At 41.6% G+C, this 21,589-nt stretch overlaps 1 protein-coding gene across 1 annotated transcript; it reads left to right on the top strand.

Annotated features, from left to right (window-relative positions):
• The first annotated feature begins 11,625 nt into the window (after positions 1-11,625).
• LOC121853174 lies at positions 11,626-20,820 on the top strand. Its single transcript, XM_042347141.1, has 6 exons — positions 11,626-11,729; positions 12,228-13,716; positions 14,067-14,263; positions 18,888-19,079; positions 19,422-19,676; positions 20,152-20,820. The coding sequence occupies exons 2-6, from the start codon at positions 12,267-12,269 to the stop codon at positions 20,374-20,376; spliced, it is 2,319 nt and encodes a 772-aa protein (XP_042203075.1). The 5' UTR covers positions 11,626-11,729; positions 12,228-12,266; the 3' UTR covers positions 20,377-20,820.
• Positions 20,821-21,589: the final 769 nt, after the last annotated feature.

Below are 21,589 nucleotides of genomic sequence, written 5' to 3'. Positions count from 1 at the left end.
GTCATTGATTAAGGGTCATTATGAGGTCAAGTGTAGTTTTTAACTGTTAAAGAGAAATTAAGATCCAACTTGTTATTAGGTTGTATAAGATGGATAGGTGGGAGAGCGTATGTATATGGATATGTATATCGGTCTATGTATACTGTATGTTCTGTATATAGATTGCATGCTATGTATACTGTATGGTCTTTTATGTATACTGTATGCTTTCTATGTATATTGAATGCTCTCTATGTATACTGTACATTCTCTATGTATACTGTATGTTCTCTATGTATACTATATGTTCTCTATGTATACTATATGTTCTCTATGTATACTATATGTTCTCTATGTATACTATATGTTCTCTATGTATACTATATGTTCTCATGGGAGTTTGTATTTCTATATCACTGTATAGCCAGAGATAGCTACACACACTAATCAAATCAAACCTAACGTAACCTAACCAAGTATAACCGGACCTAACGTAACATGACTTAATCTAACATGATCTAACCTAACCTAACATGACTTGATCTAACATGAGCTAACCTAATCTTACCTAAACTAACCTAATCAAATGTAACCTAACCAAACCTAACCAGTTTGTTTTCTTCTATACCTGAGAAATAGCTCCTAATTATCTCACATATAACCTCTTAATACCTCACACATAGCTTCTTAATATCTCACACATTGTATATTACCTACAGGAGGCGTGATGTGTCCGCGTCGTAAGTAACACAACGAAGAAGAAGGAGTCGTCGATGTCTTTAGAGCTCCGGGCGTAGATGAGTCAAAGAGATGTATGTCGAGACTGAGGGGCTGTTCATGGTACTCCTTATCTTATACTACTAGCATCATGTCAGCCTCTTCTTATGGTTTGGTGGACACGTGGCAGCTTTTCATTGGTTCTTGCCTCTGGTTGCTGAGGTGGGTGGTGGTGGTGGTGGTGGTGGAGGAAGTTGCTGAGGAAGGGGTGTTGGTTGTGTTTGGGTGGGATACACTGTTTTGGCATACCATCGATAGGGCTTCGCAATATTGACGAAGGATGTTGATGTCTGTAGTTGTTGACGAAGAAGGAATCTATTAACACAGAGATATGGGGTAAATGGGTGGAAAATTTGTGTACTGTAGGTCAAGGTTATTCTGTCTGTCTCTGTCTGTCTGTCTACCTCATCTCACTCCTCCCATTCTCTGTTTTCATCTGCTTCTTCCTTCCTTTATCCTCATCTATCTATTCCATCATTCTTACACTAAACTCCAGCGATTCTTCTCATTAAATATTCCTGTAATTTTAGTCTTACCTGATGAATTAATGACATAGGTGACTTTGAAGGGTATACAGGTAAAGGTGTTCATTTAACCTTGAGGTGATGATATAAACAGTGTAGGAGAGAGTGTGTTACCCTGGTGTACTCCTCTATAAAAATTGACTGACTGGTTTCCAATGTTAATGTATAACCTAACTTGCGTGACTCAATAGCTGGTAACGTTATGTAATGGAGTTTGTATTTACTGAATAAGAAGCATTATTATAGTTCACAGGCACTAAACATTACGGTAATTAATAGTTACGAAAATTGTGTGTGTGTGTGTGTGTGTGTGTGTGCGTGTGTGTGTGTGTGTAAAACATCTATTAGTTACAGTTAGTTACAGTAGACAGAAAATTAACCTAACATAGATATCTTAGTCACCCCTCAATATTCCTAACGTCATAAATAGGAGACGGACAGAAAGGCAGACTGACGGACGGATAGACAGACTCTTTACCAAGGCTATACACTTAAAATAGACACAGACAGACATAGACAGACACAGACAGACATAGACAGACATCAAGGCACTTTTATTAAGGTTTTAAACTCAAGGTAGCAACAGTTGCCTCAGGTCACAAAAGCTGAGGCTTCATTGTGCTCATCATTCCCTGGCTGAGGTGAGAGAGAATGAAGGGGGAAAATGAACAAAAAAGGGATGAGAAGGGAGTAAAGAAGGAAGAGATAGATAGAGGATAATAAAAGATTTGAACTAGAAGACAGAGAGAAGGGGAAGAAATATGAATAATGCTGTAGATGAAGAGGAGATGAGTGAATGTGTGTAGATGGAATTAAGAGTAAAAGGTAATAGGGACAGTAGAGGATAAACAGAGGAGGAAGATGAGAAGAAAGAGGAGGAGGAAGAAGAAGAGGAAACAGCGGATATTATGACTGGAAAAAATGTGACAGATGTTGACATGCATGTAAGTACGTGTGTGTGTGTGTGTGTGTGTGTGTGTGTGTCCCAACTGGTCATTAACCTTTGGAAAAACACGTAATGATGCAATTAGCCTTCCTCAATCCCCCCCTTCCCTTCCCTTTCTCTCTCCTTTTCGGCAGTTAGAAAGACAACAAGACACTTCTACTTAACCAGAAGTTACCTTAACATTCGGAGACGAGTTAACTACCTTGTCTCCAGGTGTCCTTCCCCTCTGTCTGTCTGTCTGTCTGTCTATAACTACCTCTGTGTGTCTGTCTCTCTTTTTTTTCTGTCTGTCTGTCTGTCTGTTTGCCCTTCCCTCTTACTCATAAATCTTTCTTTTTCTTTTTTCATTTTCTTGTCATCTCTCTCTCTCTCTCCCTCTCTCTCTCTCTCTCTCTCTCTCTCTCTCTCTTCTAAATTCTTTCCACATCCAGCAGTGATATCAGAAAAAGACTCCCCCCACGTCAATATATAAGTACCTCTTCGACAGTGTTACAGATAAGGCATTGGTCAATCTCCACCCACACCACTCCATGCTTTACAGAGTTACCAAGTTAGATATAGACCTTCCTTCCTCCCCACCATACAGACAGGCAGACAGACATAGAGATAGAATAAATAGACGAGCACAGATACATATAGACAGAGACAGATAGATAGACAGACCAGACAGAAAATACAAATACACAAACACAGAGAGATAGTCTGATAGAGAGAGAGAGAGAGAGAGAGAGAGAGACCTGCATTAATTGACAGACTAAGACGTCAGAAGGAACTGTAGTTTGTCTCATTAAAAGTACATTAATCAGAAGTAACAACAAACACAGCAGTAATAACAAACACAGCAGTAACAACAAACACAGCAGTAACAACAAACACAGCAGTAACAACAAACACAGCAGTAACAACAAACACAGCAGTAACAACAAACACAGCAGTAACAACACAAAGAAGAATCGTGCAGTTGGGATCAGCAAAACCAGCTTATGTGTTACACAAATGAGAATATTACATTAGTTTAGTGATCCAGAAAGCCACCCTGACCCCACACACACACACACACACGAAGCACCTCCATCATCTAGCCTTGTCACCTCTATAAGACCCCCACACATACTACCACCCCCCCACACACCAGCTACTACTACTACTACTACTACTACTGCTACTTTGCTGTCACTCAGAATCGTATATGACTATCATCCAGCTATGAGACAGTGATACGAGTTATTAGGGATGTCACCTTCGTTGGTAAGTTCTGAGGTGACTAAAAGGCCGATACGGGACCGGCAGTGTCGTCCTCAGATTTTGCATGTGTGGAGGGCTATATCTATCGCGGGAGGGGCGGCGGCTGCAAATTTTTACATTTCACACGCTTTATTTTTAAACCAGTCGTTCTTTAGATTGCGAAGTTCGCGTTGGGCCGCTGCTTTCTTTTTGCGGAAGGTACCAGCTTTGGTTCGAGACTGAGGGTTGTTCTGCCAGTCAGGTAAAGCAGCACATTTATCATTGACGAGTATATTGATTTCCGGGCCATTTTCATCGATCCAGTCCTGGTGTATTTTTTCGATCTGGCCGAGGGTCTCTCCCTGCAGGTTTTTGTCATGACAGTGTCGAGAAAACCCATTCGACACTGAGATTTGGGGTGTTTGTTATCGGGTTGTTTATCAGCCCATGTTCGAGCTGCCCTCTGAAGGCATGTGCTAATGCTGGATACTCCAGACGCTTAGTGTTAAACCCTCTTTTGGAGGCTTGCTGCCTACGCTGTTTTGGGGCAACGTGAAGTGAGAGCTTGTCTGTGACGAGCCAATGATCAGTGCCTCAGTGGTCTGAGCTATGCATGGCTCGGGTGATGGGGATATTTTGGGGATCTCTTTCTCTGACAATGATGTAGTCAAAGAGATGCCAGTGTTTGGATCGTGAGTGTTGCCACGAACCCTTGAACTTGTCGGCATGCCTAAACATGGTATTGGTGATAATGAGGTTGTGTGCAGCACACTTGCTGAAAAGTAGGCCGTTGGGATTACACTTGCCTAGTCCATTTCTCCCTATGATTCCCTGCCATATATCAGCATCTCTGCCAACCCTGGCATTGAAGTCACCTAGGAGCATAACCTTATCTTCTCTCGGGATAGAGGTTAGCAAGGTCAAGGTCGGCGTAAAAGGCCTCCTTGATGTCATCCTCTGCATCCAGTGTTGGGGCGCATGCACTGATGAAGAAGGCATGACGTGAGTGATTCAGTGGGACTCGGAGCGTCATGAGGCACGTTGATCACAACAGGCATTTCAGTTAGCCTGTGTAGAATGCATTGGCGGATGGCAAAGCCAACTCCAAAAATGCAGTTTCTCTCCGCAGCAGGCTTACCCTTCCAGAAGAAGGTATAGCCAGACCCCCGTTCTTTGGGTCGACTCTCGTCTGGGAGCCGGGATTCACTAATGGCTGTTATGTCGATGTTATCTCTAGCCAGCTCTTTTGCCACAAGGGCAGTTCTTCTTTCGGGATGCTCATTTGTGCCAGTATCCAGAAGGGTCCTGACATTCCATGCAGCGACCATGATAGGTTGTACAGATTGTTTTTGTTTTGATCTGTGATTATGACTGTGTTTTCGACAGCATAAGGATGACCTTACTGGATGCGGTTGCCCAGTTAGGTTGTTTTTTTAGGGTAGACTATGTTTAGGGCACCCTTTCTACCCCTCCTTGTGTGGTGAGCAAAGTGGGTCTTTGAGAGGGCTGCTAGGTCACATAGGCATCACTGGATTGCACTGCTGCCTAGATCCCAGTGCATAAACGACCGTCTTATCTGTGCCGCCCATGTGCAGAGTTGTGACTAGAGACTCCCGGCAGTCATCTCTGCCTGTCCCTGTCGCCACTCATCCATCGCCATAGGACTTTTGGGGGCATAGGGGTTTGATGATGATCATAAGTATGATGAGCGGGATGATGGCTGTGAGTGAGTTGATTTATGAGGTGAGGTAGGAAGGCTGCAACCACACATCTTGGCTCCCCCTTTTCCTGATCCAGTGGTGCAAGTGCTGTTACAACTGGGAAGAAGGAAAGTTGCAAAGGACTAGACAGCCCAGTGTATTGGGTTTCGCCTTAGTAGCCAGTTAATCATGCATTGCCTTTATCCTCTGGTGTAGTAGTTGGGTTCCCATGTTGATCACCTCCTGTTGGAGCTCTGTAAGCACGTCTGCCTGATGTGGGGCTCCACCGCAGATTTTTCGTTCATAGTTTACTCTCGTAGCCTTATACCTACCAAGGTTAATCCGCAAAGAGAGGGGCAGTGGTTGGTAGGCGCCAGGACGTGTCCACATGCCAGTAGGCCTATGTGCCGTCCCTCTGGGGCCCAATGCTGCTCCGAGATCCCCTGCTGGCACATAGTTACCGTGTGTTCCCACGAGGAGGCACAGCAGGAGACTTGATGGTGAAGAGTCTGTGTACTGGCAGGCAAAGACTTGTGCAGATTGCTTCCCTGTTCACCACGAGGGCTAGCCAGCGGAGGCAGCTGAAAGCGAGAGGGAGCAAGCAGTGTTTTCACCTTAACACTAAGAAAATGCTGCCACACTAGACGCATTACACCACCCTGTGTGCACTGCCATGAACACTCATACATTATCAACACATGTCAACTGTTTAAACAAATAAATTTTTATGCTGTTCGAACACACCCAACTACGACACAACTCCCCCCTCCACCCACACACGGGGTATTTACACGAGACAATACCTGGCAGCCGGTAATTAAGGAACCCATAAAACACACACCTTAGCTCGTCTACATCTCTAATTAGCTAAACCTCGGTAACGTAATGACTCGAGGCTAATTAGGTATTTGATCTTTGTTTTGTTTTGGGGGTCATTCATGACATTAGACGGGTATCTAGGTGTGTGTGTGTGTTGTGTGTGTGTGTATCCTGTGCCTTGAAGGTAAACACAGACATTAATGAAGCGACGTTTACATGTATTATTCATAGATGCAAATGAGGTGTGTTGGTGGTAGTGGATACAGGAGTTACCGCCCCGTGTAAGACCACAGCTTGACACTTGCTTCACGCCTCATTTATCTCTCTCTCTCTCTCTCTCTCTCTCTCTCTCTCTCTCTCTCTCTCTCTCTCTCTCTCTCCTACTTGATATCTCACAAATTCTCTCTATCTCCACAACTGATTATCTCACCACCTGTCTCTCTCCACCTCTACCTCTGCTGTAATGCTCAGAAAGAGATATAACAAGAACAGCATTCTACTCTAACTTGCTGTTCACTCTTGCTGTTATAACATTCTCTCATATAAATTACTGTTATGAATGTATATATGATTGAATATATACGTGCGTGTATATATATGAGTAACAATATATATGACTGAATTTATATATGTATGTGTATGTATGTATGTATTGTTTAGAAGTTACTGCAATGTGTCTTATTCAACAGGTTCCTATGATCTTTCCCCACCCCTCCCTCTCCTCCCTTTCACTTTTTCCTTTCCGCTGCCTCTTCCTTCCCTCCTTTTTATTACCCCCCTTCTTCTAAGCTGATCTACTGACCTCATTATTGTGTTGACGTGTTAGGTGGTTCGCCTCTGTGACCTGGTGTCACCTGATGTGACCTAACCTTTCCCTAAACTTGTTGACATCTCCCACGCCACGTTCAAGAGATCACGCCCACGAGACATCTCCCAAGCCACGCTCGCCAGATATCTCCCTCGTTTCCTCAATATCAATCATATTTACAGAAGATGTGAGAACGTGTCCAATTTGATTGCTTAAACCACACCACACAAACTTGATCACCAAAATGACGTACAAAATAGCATAACATAAAAACATAACATAACCATAACATAAATACAACATAAATACAACATAAACATACCATAAATACAACATAATAACACAACACAACATAACAAAATAATATAAAACAATAATACAGGTGTTTAATCATCAGGTGAAATAAACTAATGATTTCCAGGAGCCAGGTTAATGAGGCAGCTAGAGATAAACAACAGCATTTCTCATCTGTTATTTCATCCACTGTTGTTTTTGGTTGGTATGTCACGCAGCTCAGTAATTCGCCATGCAGGTAATTTAACCAAACCTTAAGGGAATGTTGGTCCATTAGGTTAGGTTAGGTTAATTTTGTGTCTTTTGAGATGTTTGAGCCGTGATGCAAGACAATGCCTGACCACACAAACAGCAAGAAGAACGGAGCAACAATACTAGACCTCGCGAACACACGTTTAACCTAACTTAACTAACCTTACGACCTCATCTAACCTAGCCTAGCCTAGCCTCACCCCACATCTAACCTAGCCTAGCTAACCTCCCCCCACACATCTAACCTAGCCTAACCTCACCCCACACATCTAACTTAACCTAACCTCACCCCCACACATCTAACCTAGCCTAGCCTAACCTCACCCCCACACATCTAACCTAGCCTAACCTCACCCCCACACATCTAACCTAGCCTACTCACCCCCCTCACCCCATCTAACCTACACCTCCCCCCACACATCTAACCTAGCCTAGCCTAACCTCACCCCCACACATCTAACCTAGCCTAACCTCACCCCCACACATCTAACCTAGCCTAGCCTAACCTCACCACCACACACCTAACCTAACCATACCACCACACAGTGTATCTGACGTCACACACATCACCAATAATACGTCTGGACTCGTTAAGAATGTGTCAAGATTACAGAAAGTCACACCAGTTGCAAGATCTTGATTGTAAACGCGTGAGAACAACTGTTGACATTGTTACCCTAATACACATAGCCAGGTCACACATCCTTATACTGCAGAGTGACCCAGTGTTTACAATCGTCATTCCTACTTTGTTACTTTCTAATAAAACATCTCGTTATTTCTATCGTTACTTTAGTTTGCGACGTAACGAGAGAATGACCCAGTTTAATGTAGTTATAGTAAAATTATCCCAAGACTCGTATTTCACAAGAACTTAAGTCATTTTAAAACATCTCTTCACAACAAAAATTTAATTTGGCTTTAAAGGTTTTTAGTTTAGTTTTGGTCATAGATATTTGACCTTTTATGAATTGTATCATTTTTTGGTTTTGTGATGTAAGAACTGGATCGGAAAAATGATTATCGACAAAACACATTGGGATCCTGAGCGAGACAGACAGACAGACAGACAGACAGACACACACACATAACACCATATGTGAGGGAATTGCTACACCACGTCAAGTCCTCATCACACCATCTGTGAGGGAATTACTACACCACGTGAGGACCCTCATAACACCATCTGTGAAGGAATTACTACACCACGTGAGGCCCCCTCATAACACCAACTGTGAGGGAATTACTACACCACGTCAGGTCCCTCATAACACCATCTGTGAGGGAATTACCACACCACGTCAGGTCCCTAATAACACCATCTGTGAGGGAATTACTACACCACGTGAGGACCCTCATAACACCATCTGTGAGGTAATTACACCACGTGAGGTCCCCCATAACACCATCTGTGAGGGAATTACTACACCACGTGAGGTCCCTCCTAACACCATCTGGGAGGGAGTTACTACACTACGTATTTGCTGTTCAACACGTACAATCCTACATTAATCTGTATGTTCACTGTATGTTCCTTTACCTTTCTCTAATGAAGGCTTTTGTTAAACCACCAATGTATGTAATAAGTCATTTATGTCCAATGTATATTTTCAGCCTTCGGGCTGCAGAACTTTTCAATAAACCGTTAATTATTATTATTATTATTATTACACAAGCAAGCAAACACACACATTAATATGAATAATTCCATAACTTCCGACAACACATAAAAATTTTATACCAGATATCAATTTAAATAAACAACAACAATTTAAACAACCACTAACAGAGACTAAACAACTCCCACAAACAATCCCGACGAAAAATAACCCCCAAATCAGCATAGGTGGCCCGCCATACACTGCCCTGACAGACATCGATTTCGATCAATAATGTGTTTGGGTGGCGAGGTTCCACTACATATTGGGTGGACAGAGAAGTACACCCAGCATTCTTCCCTTGCCACCCGAACGCCACGCACCTGCCACACACCCAGGTATGTATACTATTTCTTGACCTTTAAATTTCTATAGGTGTTCATTTTCTAAAACTCATTTAATGGAAATTTTTAAGTGTCGTTTTTTACTTAGACACTTTATTTAAGGTAAGTGAAGTGGTTTGATTGTTTCACTTAAGTGTTTAGTGCCGGTGTAAACTTCACACACACGTAATGAGTGACACAGAGGTTAATATAAACACGAGTGCCCTTATTACCTTATCAGTGTTTTTATCCAATACCAGTAACAAGACAATGTGTGGATGTACCTCACCTAAAAAAAAATCAATAAAAACTACTTACTTTTATCATAAACAAATATCTATCAAAAGTATCAAAAGTTTTAATCTTAGCGAAAGTTTGATGAGAAATACAATTCTCAAGCGACCCATTTGTCCTCTTGTGCCTCAGTTTCGAAGGTTGAAGAGATATGGATGCCTTCACTAACGATATACGAGCTTGATGAATGACCTGAGGTGCTGTTGTGTACCTGTAAGTCCTCGTAGCCTACAGAAACCTCCCACGTAACAACAGTGTATTAGGAATTATTATTATTATTATTTACAACATACATGGCGTCTTTAATCAACACAGGTGTCAAGGAGTCTTATAGTGGAAGTGTTTGCGACACTGACGATGTTATGGCTGACGAGGGCGGTGTGGGTGGCGTGGGTGGTGTTGATGATGATGGAGGTAACATGGGCGGCAGGAATCTTCCCCCGGGAGACAATGTTCCCTACAGGTGAGTCTTTCATGGCACTATTAAGAAGAGCGGGATAATGTACTCAAAGGGTTAAATAATAGTTCTCAAAGGGTTAAATCACCATCCTCAAAGGGTTAAATCATCATCCTCAAAGGGTTCAATCCTCCTCAAAGAGTTAAACACAAACACACGTGCTTAAATTTCTTGTCTTAATCAATACAATAAGTCATATAACTTCAATACACTTATCACTTCCTTATTGACACTCTGCTCGAAGTTCTTCCACAGCCTCGTCAGGAGTTGTGTTGTTGAGAGTCCTGGTGTGTGTGTGTGTGAGGAGGTTGATCTCTGCACCACGTAAACACATTTAATACGTATGTGGCTGAGGCTGTCGACTTAGTGTTGTTTTAACCTGCAGGAGACGATGAACTGACGGGAGTCTTGGTGGGGTCAGGTCATTCCTTTGTGTGTGGTGGTGACGCTACTGCTGGTGCTGATCTTGGTGCCTCTCAACTCCCTAACACTGGTGGTGGTGACATCGGCATCTCGAAGTTATCCCCAAATGGTGATCTTGGTGACGCTAATCTACTCACTACAACGAGAGGTTCTGGTGCCTTTAAGGATGAAGGGGAAGTAACTCTACATGACCTGACCTCTGGCTTGACCTCTTTCACCATCTGTGCCTTCGTCAGGATACACAAGAGCTACGTCAGGTCACCTCTGCTCCGCTACTCTGGCGGGATCAGCATGAACGTGGGTGAGTCTCATTGTAGATACCTGAGAGAGAGAGAGAGAGACACCGTCACACATTTACTGACAGTTCCTGCTGGCCTCTTGAGTCCCCGTGTGGCCTTGAGACCTCGTGCGGCCTCTGAGTCCTCGTGTGGTCAGCACTATAATTTCTCGAGTGATTGGGGTAATAGCCAAGGCCCTTCACCCCTCACCTTACTGTCTGTCTGTATGTTTACCTGTCTGTATGTCTGTCTATCTCTCTGTCCTCTGTTTAAAAACAAGTTGTTGAGGTTACTAATACTACGAATAATTAAAAACAGTAAAAATAATAACAATAACAACAACAATAATGATAATAATAATAATAATAATAACAACAACAATAATGATAATAATAATAATATAAAGAAAAATAAATAATAATAAGTAGATGAATAAAGAACAAACAAAGAAAACCGATAAAATGATATGAAATAGAAACACTTTGTAATAATGGAGGTGTTATCGTGAGGGTGCCGTCATAACACAAGTTTGTTTACCTTCTCCCTCCCTCACCTACCGTGGGGGGGGGGGGGGTCTCGCTCTACCTGGAATGGCTTCTTGTACACCATATTACAAAATCTATAAGGAAATGACTATTGAGCAATGCTTAGTGGACATTGCTGGATCATTGATCGCCAGAGCACATAATGTAATGCATAATAGTGAGAATGGCGTTCGTTGTTGTTGAAATGTTTGTAAGAGATGTGAATTAAAGGATATAAATGTTGATATAGTTTTTACCATGAGAGGCGCTGACTAACACACAAATCAGATTAAGTTTCCTCTCACTCAACAACCACAGAGGTGAGACGTCTCGGGGTGGCGCTGGAGGTTCAGGTGAGGGACGAGGTACTCCGCTACTTCTTCGAGGTCAAGTTTCCTCCGTATGTGTGGCGCCATCTGTGTCTCCAGTACAACCACACTAACCAACAGGTGAACCTAATTATACTCACTACCACCTCCTACCTGTTGTGGGGTCTATGTATCATCACAATAAAGTTAAGGGTATCTGTTTGTCTGTCACTGTGTGTTAACGGGGATGGCAATAAGAATAAATTGTCCTGAAAAGCAGTTAATAGATGCTTCGTTCTCCCGCCAGTACCGATGAGTCAGAGGGGAGGGAAGGGGAGGGGGTGGTAAATAGTGGAGCTCTTAATAGCAACTAAAAACACACTATTCCTATGACGCATAACAGTCGCCAAACAAACTATTTAAAATATTTAAACTTGTAAAAATAATCGAAGTCAACTGCACACCGAGGCTGCCAAATGACCCACACATGAGACAACTTACTTAAGAGTATTTGCGATACTTTCTTTTGGTTGATTCTCTTAAGAACATAACACTTGTAACAGCCAACATAGAAGCCTTATAAATAATCCTGTTTAGGATTTCGTATTAAGTAACAGTTGGAATTTTTGTCTCTCAAAGGTGGAATGTTTCGTCGATGGTGAGGAAGAGTTTCTGTCAATGAGAAACACACTGAGGAGGCCCACAGGGGAGGCGGCGGTACAGGATGTGGGAGGGACGTCAGGACCGGTAGATGGTCTAATGCAGTGTATACCAGAAGGTGAACTCAACTGTTCAAGAGAGGAAGAGGACGGCGATGAGATACAAACAGTGTGGATGAACGACAGACCACAGGAGGGGGGGCAGACGGTGGCAGGGAGGGTGTGTGTGGGAGGGGCGGGGCAGTGGGGTACTCTAGAGGCTGAGGTGGTTGGGATGAAACTGTGGAGGCGAACATTGGGCACAGAGGAGCTTTACGGCGTCTCTGGCTGTCACCGACACCCCCGTGTTGTATACCCCGACCTGATGATGAATCTAAGATGGTCTGTTGAGGGTAACGCCTCACTGCTCTCCTACGTGTTAGATCATTTGTGTACCTCCGTCCCTCGTGTGGTGGTGGTTCAGCCCGCGGGGATATACGCCCGTTATGTGACCATGTGTCAGGCCCTTGGTGGTGCCCTTGTGTCTGATGGAAACTTGTCCTCAACAACCACGGAACTCGCCCGTGGTGCCAACGACTCCTGTGTGGGCGCGGGCGGCTTGGTGACCTGGCTGGGTGGAGGTTACAGAGTCGCTGGAACAGAGTTAAAAGTCAACACCGAAGATGAGTGTCCGGCCATGGGTGTGAGTGGGCCTGTATGGGCGTCATGTGAACTACGAATGGAGTGTTCTGTGTGTGAGGTGCCTGACGCCATCTTGTTCAACCTTTATGGACACGACGGTAAACTCTTCGACCATAGCTTTTATATCGACACAGACTCCGGGGCGCTGGTGTTCAGAGGACTTGGTGGGTCAGCGATCATGCGGGAGGGTGGCGGGTGGGTGCTGAGGTCGACGCTTCACCAGACGGAGTGGCTACTGAGAGACGCAGCGGTGCCTGTGGGTCGTCAAAGGTGGAGTGTCGAGGGTCAGGAGGTCGTGCTGGCCCTCACCACCTGTCGTACCACCCAGTTCGCTTGTGACGATGGCCAGTGTGTCCCTCACACTTCTCGCTGTGACGACATTGTCCACTGTGGCGACAGCTCAGACGAGGCCAACTGTCAGGTGGTGGAGAGGCCACTTGGCTACGACCCTTACTACGCCCCGCCCCCACGACCCGGAGAGGTGGTACCTATAGACCTAGATTACCATATAGACGTGTACAATGTGGGCGATGTGACCACCAATGTGGGCGAGGCGAGCATGGACGTGGGGATCACTATAGCGTGGTTTGATCCGCGGGTTAAATTCCTCAACCTGAAGCCGGAGATTAAGAACTACTTCCCGTGTGAGCTGGTGTGGACCCCGCGGGTGAGGGGGGTGTCGGGCCGCGGGGAGGGTAACATCCTCGACACCAACGACTACGAGAAGTTCTGCTACTCCTACCAGAACGACCAGACCGAAGAACGGCCCTTGCATGACCCTCTTATGGGTGAGTACAAATAAAGTTCAGGTTTGTTTTGTTACGAATTGAGTCTAATATGTTCAAATACAAAATTAATCAGTCGTTATCGTGCAACTGTGCATGACTCAATTATTTCTCATTAATCATGTGTGTAGACCAATTACTGTGTTGAGCGTTGCTTTCCTTTACACACACGAGGACGCTTGTTGTTGAGAAATATTAGCAGACACCCTCATGCCCTTTCCTTATATGAGTTACACTTCATAACACCTTCACTAACGGCACATTCTTACACGCCAGGATACCATACTGTGCAAGAATATGACCCATTACACTGTATCAACATATATATAGATGTTGACTGAGATGCCTTACAGGTCATCAGGCGGACGGGATGACCCACGCCATAGAGGTGTACTTGGGGGTACTAGCCACGGTGCCCTGCCACTTCCAGCTCCAGATGTATCCCTTCGACGTTCAGATGTGTAACCTGTCCTTCATGGTGATGAACGCCCCCTCCACCAGGGTCTTCCACAAGTCTACTCCCGGCAACCACGTCCCTTACCTCAATGCAGTAGGTGGTGGTAACATAAGAAAATAGGGAGTCTACAATAGGCCGGTTGACCTGTGCATGGCAGCTCCTGTCTAGAGTTATTACCATTATCTATCGTCCATGAATCTATCTAGCCTCCTTTTAAAACTTTCCAGCGTTCCAGCACTTACTGCAAAGTTGCTAAGCTTGTTCCACTCGTCCACCACCCTATTTGTGAACCATTTCCTTCCTATCTCCCTCCTAAACCTAAACCTATCCAACTTAAATCCGTTGCTTCGAGTCCTATCCTGCTCGGATATTATAAAAACTTTATCTATATCCCCTTTATTGATTCCTTTCACCCACTTAAATACTTCTATCATATCTCCCCGCACTCTTCGTCTTTCTAGGGAATACAAGTTTAGTTTCTTTAATCTATCTTGATATGGAAGGTTTCTAGGTCCCGGAATCATTTTCGTCATTCTTCGCTGCACCGACTCCAGAGAATTGATAGCCATTCTATGATAAGGGCACCAGAACTGAACAGCATAATGGAGGTGCGGCCTGAATAGCGCAAGATATAGTTGCAATAAGACCTCCGCAATATTATTACTAACACTTCTAGATATAAAACCTAATACTCTGTTTGCCTTATTTCGAACATTAACGCACTGTTTTCTAGGCCGTAGGTCCGGGCTTATAAATACCCCTAAGTCTCTTTCACAAGTCGACTTCTCTAGGTTGATGTTAAGGCTGTATACATTGACAGTATTCGTTCTTCCAATATTAAGTACGCTGCACTTGCTGGTGTTGAATTTCATTTGCCATTTCGCGGTGTCGAGGACGTATCAGCTTGGGTGTTTCGATAACCTAACCTTAACTTAACCTCACTTAACCTTAATCTAACCTAACCTTAATTTACCGAACCTAACGTTAACCTTTCCTAGCCTAAACCAAACCTAAACTAACCTTAACTAGCCTTAACCTTACCTAATCTACCCCTAGGATAAGAAACGAGGAGGAATCTTAAAACTCCCCACAGTCGTTGTTTTATGTTGTTCAAGGTCAGGTCAAGTCACGTCAGGTCACACAAGGTTCAAAGCAAGATTTAGTTCGTAAAATATTCCCAGTCGACTTTTAAGATAAACTTCTCTCGCTTTGTCTCAGCTCATGGGAAGTAATATCGAAAATCAAACACCGACAATTGTAAATTCCCTCTGAGACGGCTTAAGGTATTCTATTGATCAGTTCAGGCTGGTGCATTAGGCAAGAAGTAACCTTTCGCTTTTTCTCTTGCTGTTGAGCTTTCTTCCTATCCCTCCTAGAGATAGATAGAAACATAACGCAGGTATACAGTGTACAGTACATATACAGTGCAGGTATACAATGTAGCTAGACAGTGCGGGTATATATATATATATATATATATATATATATATATATATATATATATATATATATATATATTTATATATGTATATATGTATATTTTATATATATATATATATATATATATATATATATATATATATATATATATATATATATATATATATATATATATATATATATATATATATATATATATATATATATATATATATATATATATATATATATATATATATATATATATATTTCATGTAAATCCACAATGAAAACGTGGATAAGATAAATCTTGATAAAATCACACGGGAAAATGGAAACAACGGAGTACCTTAGCTTTCGTCTTTATTCAAGACATCTTCAGAGGCAACTGGATTACATGGACAGAGAGAGGCTTAAATATACAGGGTGACCTAAAAACATGAGGTCAGGTCATAATGATGACATCCACTAATCCCCACACCAACACAACCGTAGAGGAGCTTAAGAGAAGGGTGGTGACGTGACTAGACAGGTCAGGTCAGAAAAAAGGGACCCACAAAATAACTATCATACATCAAGATCAAAGGTTTTCAAAGCATTTTTAACCTTGGGCCACTGACAAATAAATTTATGTAACATATTATCAGTTTTGAACTGACCATCACTAAGGTTTATTGATTTTAATTCCTTAATCAAACTAGCTTCAACCAGAAGTCTTTCTGTGACACAAGATGATTTGAATACTTCTAAGCTTTTTTCCCAAGCAATGGGGTGATTATTATTCCTAACATGAACGAACAAGGCACTGCTTTCAGATGCAGTTCTGATATTATACTTATGTTGTTTGATTCTGAGCTGCAGTGTTTTTCCTGTCTGACCTACATAATTACAATTACATTTGCTACATGGAATACAATAAACACTTCCATTTACATTCAAACTTGGGCTATTCCTTATTAACATATTGGTAATGGTTGAGTCATACTTGAAAACAACATTAATATTTAGAAGCTTGAGGGACCGAACTAAAGGGACAAATTCATCACGATAGGGCAGAGTCAAAATATTCTTAAGTGTAGGAACTTGTCTGGTTACAGAGGAATGAAAGGATTTTTTAGCCCTTTTAAAGCAACGATCAACAAACACAGAAGGGTACCCAAGTTTCTGTGCAATAGAACGAATGTGTTTAAATTCATCGTCAATAAATTCAGAGTCACAAATACGCAGACATCTTAGGAACATAGCAGAAAAAACTGACATTTTGGTAGACTCAAGGTGATTCGATAAAAAGTGAATGAAACTGTCTACCTGTGTGGGCTTTCTATATACCTTAAATTTATAGTTTTGGCCATTTCTCATGATAAGCATATCAAGAAATGGAAGGGATTCACTTATTTCTCTTTCAATTTTGAATGTGATACTAGGGACAATATTATTAAGCTTGTCTAAAAATTTCAATGGGTCACTGTTTTTAGGCCAAAGACAAAGAACATCATCTACATATCTATACCAAGGAGGAATAAAGTCCACTACATTGGGTAGTAATCTAGACTCAAAAAACTCCATATAAATACAGGCTAGAGGAGCAGAAAGACAATTACCCATGCTCATGCCAAATATTTGCTTGTAGAACTTCCCATTTGCTCTAAACACATTGTCAGTTACGCATAACTCTATCAATTTCAGGAAAGTATCATGTTCAATAGTTAAATCTAGCAGTTGTAATTTATCTTTAAGAAATGAAAGTAAGTCTTTCACAGGTACTCTAGTGAACAGTGAATTTACATCAAAACTTATTAATTCGCAAGGTTCGTTGTGTTTCTTGAGTTTATCAATTAAATCACTGCTATTGCGTATATGTGAATTAGATATTTGGCCTGTAAGAGGGGATATCATCTTTACCAGCCACTTGGATAATTTGTAAGTAACAGAACCCACAGAACTCACGATAGGACGGAATGGATTATTAAGCTTGTGTGTTTTGATCAATCCATACATATAAGGTAAAGTGGGATTGATTTGAGAGAGCTGTTTAGTGAGATCGGGGTTCTTTTTCAATAACATCTTCATTTTGGAATTAGATAACTTATTAATATTTTCCAGGGGATCTTTCGTAAGCTCACAATACGTGCTTTCATCACTAAGTAATGAATTCATCTTATCATTGTAGTCACTTTTATCCAAGATAACAATAGCATTAGACTTATCAGCCTTGGTAATATGGATATTCTTATTTCTTTTCAAGTTTATCAAGGCTGTTTCAAATCTTTTTGGAATGTTTGAAGCAAATTTCTTATTTAAAACACTATGTATACAACCTTTAGCTATGGAAATATCTTCATTTGTAACATCAGACGACTTCTTCTTTTCCAGGTTGATTAAACCTTTAGCAATAGTAAGCGGATTAACGCACCGTTGAGTGATAGAAAACTTCCTACCAAAACCAAGAACAAGTTTCTCATTTGTCTGTAGATCATAAGATGATAAGTTTATGAACAAATTTGGATCACTCAATATGGTCCAGTAACTCTCGTCAAACAGAGCATTTAATTTGGCATTTAACCTTCTTTTTTGGGCTTTGTCAGTTTCACTAAGAAGTTGATATACAAAATCACGAATGGTGTGCCACTTATCAACACAAACACTGTTTTGCATAAGTATTTTACACTGAGCACTGTGCTTGAAGGCTAATTTCACACTATCACTTGAACTCTTGATAAGGGAATCTAGCAACACCTTATCCAACTCAGAGAATGCTTGATTGTCCAGATTTCTTAGTCTACTTGGAAGACAGGACTTGGGAACAATTTTATCATATATTTATATATTTATATATATATATATATATAGATATATAGATTTTTTTTTTTTTTACGGGAATTAGACCACCCGGACACAGGTCAAACGACCCACAACGGGGCCTGGGGCGAAAAAAAAGAACAGAAAAAAACATTAAAATAGAGAAGAAAAGCGTTATACTGTGTTAATCTACACCACGAAGATTCCGGAAGACCAGCTTTTTGAAGTGAGACAGATTGTATAAGTGTGGAAACACAGAAGAAGGCAGAGCATGCCACAGTTAGGTTGTGTGAGGAAAGAAGGAGGTACTATAACGGGTTATTCTCGTGTGACCGACATCCACAGAGAAACGGTGGGCACCGTGGGCAAAACGTATGTAGCTAGACAGTGCGAGTATATAATCAAATTACCTGAACAGTGCGGGTATACAAAGCAATTCGACCAAGGATAAACAGCAAAATCAGATGCTCTATTTCCCTTCTCTCTCTCTACCATCCAGCGGCGAGTGTTGCTGGAGTACTCGCTGGAAGATCAGACAACTGAGGTGGGGTGGTACATGCTGGGCTCTGATAACAACACCTTCTTCTCTCTCACCTATCACCTGCGTCGTCTCTACGGTTACCACGTGATGAACAGCTTCTTCCCCAGTCTCCTTATATTCTTTATCTCCTACGTTACGTTCTTTTTCCAGGTAGGTGTTCTTTTTTCTTCAGTTCCCCCTGTATTGTTATTTCATGTCTCGTTTTCTTTTATTTTTGATGGTATTCATTTCTAAATTTATAAGATGTTTCGTTTTGTTAATAGTCTTATTTGGGTTTTTTCTTGAGTATTTGATGACAAGTTCTTCAAAAATATCACCACATCTGCGTTCAATTTTACCTTAATTCATCAATAATTCATTTAATGACTTGGATCCATTGAGAAAAGTGTCTTAATCCCTCAAATGTTATAAACTGAACCTTTTAAAGTATCTATAGTTTGTCTTCTTAGTCAATAACAAGTAATTCACGTTCTCATTATCGTCCCTGGTCAGCTTGAAGACTTCACCAACCGCATTATGATCTCACTTACGGGTCAGCTTGTGTTAGCCGCCTTGTTCACATCCACCACGCAGTCCTCCGTCAAGACACCGTATCTAAAACTCATTGATGTATGGTACGCCGCCATTATTACCTTCTGCTTCCTCATAATCATCAGCCAGACACTCATCAACGTGGTGCTACACAGTGTCCGCCTCCCCAGCGCCATCATCAAGGTGCGAGAGTTTGGGGCACGACAAAGCAACAAGGTAAACAAACCCTCGATCTTATCCTCCACAGGTTCAAATGTAGATGGTTTGAGTAAAGTGAATTTTTATATATTTCTGGCTAATATATTACGTAAATTCGCCATTTACTTTATTATTATTAGTTATTTAATATTTCCAGTGTAATATATCAAAGAGTGAAACAATAACCGCTATAATAATTAACCAAAAAAAAAAATTAAATTCGTTCTGTATTTGCTATGACGCTCCACATCAGACATAAATTAAAGACCTACAGTTTTTTCTTTATGAGTGAAAACTATTATAGGACGGACAAATATACAGACAAACTGATCATTACTTTAGACGTAACCTGATAATAAATATTGGAACCTCTAATAGAGTATTTACGCAACTAGTCTTAACAATTATACACTTGCATTATGAACTATTTATTGGACAGTAATTTTATATTCTGTTGTACATAAGAGTAACAACAGATCTGTTTTTCCCTTAGGTAAAGCCTCTGTTTTCTAAGCGGCCTGAGAGTCAACAAAAGCACAGCCATCATCATCATCATCAACACCAGGAAAAACCCAACCAGGAAATGGCACGTTTCTGTAACTTGGTAGCGCAGGTCGTTCTCCTCACCCTCGTCGTAATATTTATTTTCTTCTACGTGTTGATGGCGGCTGGGCTCCTACCTAACCCAGCAACCAGTACGAGTGGTGCAGAACGCTGAGGGGCAGGTTACCAAGAGAACCTGCACAGGACGATATATCTTTTTTCTTTTTTTTTAACGTTTTGACCTATTTTGGAAACGTCTTACCTAAACCATCCCAAGAGGTTATGTGGTTGAAACATTATAATTAAACCACCCCACGGTGTTCTTCTCGTCTTAGGTTAGATACAAGACCCTACAACGAGAATCCAAATTGTACTAGCAGATCTGAAGCTGTACACGCATGATATAAACAAACAAGTTACAATATGTTACGATTTCTATAATGTGTTAATGATTACTGCTTTGTGATAATTAGCCGAGGTGTAATTAAAGATATTTCAAGTAATCATTGTGGGTAATATATCCGCTGGTAAATTAATTAAGTTCTGTCGGGTTCAGAACACAAGTCAAGGAGGAGTTATGTGTCGTTGTTCAGGTGTTCCTTTAGTTACATAAAGATAGATGATGTAAATACAGCTTAGGTGGGAAGAGATCGTCCTGACTCTACCCACAGCGAAAGATATGACAGATTGATAAGAAGAAACAAGAAGGAAGAAGATGAATGGAGGGAAAACACAACAAAAGATATAAGAACATAAGAACATAAGAATGGAGGAAACTGCAGCGGGCCTATTGGCCCATACTGGGCAGTCCCGTTTACACCCAACCCCTATTGCTCATATGAGCATCCAACCTATGTTTGAAGCAATTCAGCGTATTCGAGTTAATGATGATATTTGGTAACTTGTTCCATTCATCCACTACTCTGTTTCCAAACCAGTGTTTACCTATTTCACGCCTTAATATAAATTTGTCTAATTTAAAACCGTTGTTACGAGTTCGCTCCTGGTTGGATAATTTGAGTACCTTTGTAATGTCCCCTTTGTTTAGCCCTGCCTTCCACTTATACACCTCTATCAGGTCGCCCCTCGCTCTACGTCTCTCGAGGGAGTGCAAATTAAGATGCTTTAACCTGTCTCTATACTCAAGGTTCCTAATGCCCGGGATTAGTCTTGTCATTCTCCTCTGAATTCTTTCCAAGGATTCTATATCCATTCTGTAATACGGTGACCAGAACTGAACTGCGTAATCCAGGTGTGGTCTCACAAGAGCAAGATACAGTTTTAGGATGACCTCGCTAGTCTTGTAACTAACACACCTTTGTATGAACCCAAGTACTTTATTAGCCTATAGCAATACAAAGAAAATAGAGAGGTTGATCGAAGCTCAC

The sequence above is a fragment of the Homarus americanus genome, unplaced genomic scaffold, assembly GCF_018991925.1.
Source record: "Homarus americanus isolate GMGI-L3 unplaced genomic scaffold, GMGI_Hamer_2.0 scaffold32871, whole genome shotgun sequence".
NCBI lineage: Eukaryota > Metazoa > Arthropoda > Malacostraca > Decapoda > Nephropidae > Homarus > Homarus americanus.
This window is presented reverse-complemented; position numbering and strand designations above follow the sequence as displayed.

What these genes read in the sequence shown, in the direction of transcription:
- LOC121853174 (XM_042347141.1), top strand. Translation starts at nt 12,267, where the DNA reads ATGAGAAACACACTGAGGAGGCCCACAGGGGAGGCGGCGGTACAGGAT. An exon ending in ACGTCCCTTACCTCAATGCA is followed by an intron (nt 14,264 to 18,887) that starts GTAGGTGGTGGT and finishes TCTACCATCCAG; the next exon opens with CGGCGAGTGTTGCTGGAGTA. An exon ending in ACGTTACGTTCTTTTTCCAG is followed by an intron (nt 19,080 to 19,421) that starts GTAGGTGTTCTT and finishes GTCCCTGGTCAG; the next exon opens with CTTGAAGACTTCACCAACCG.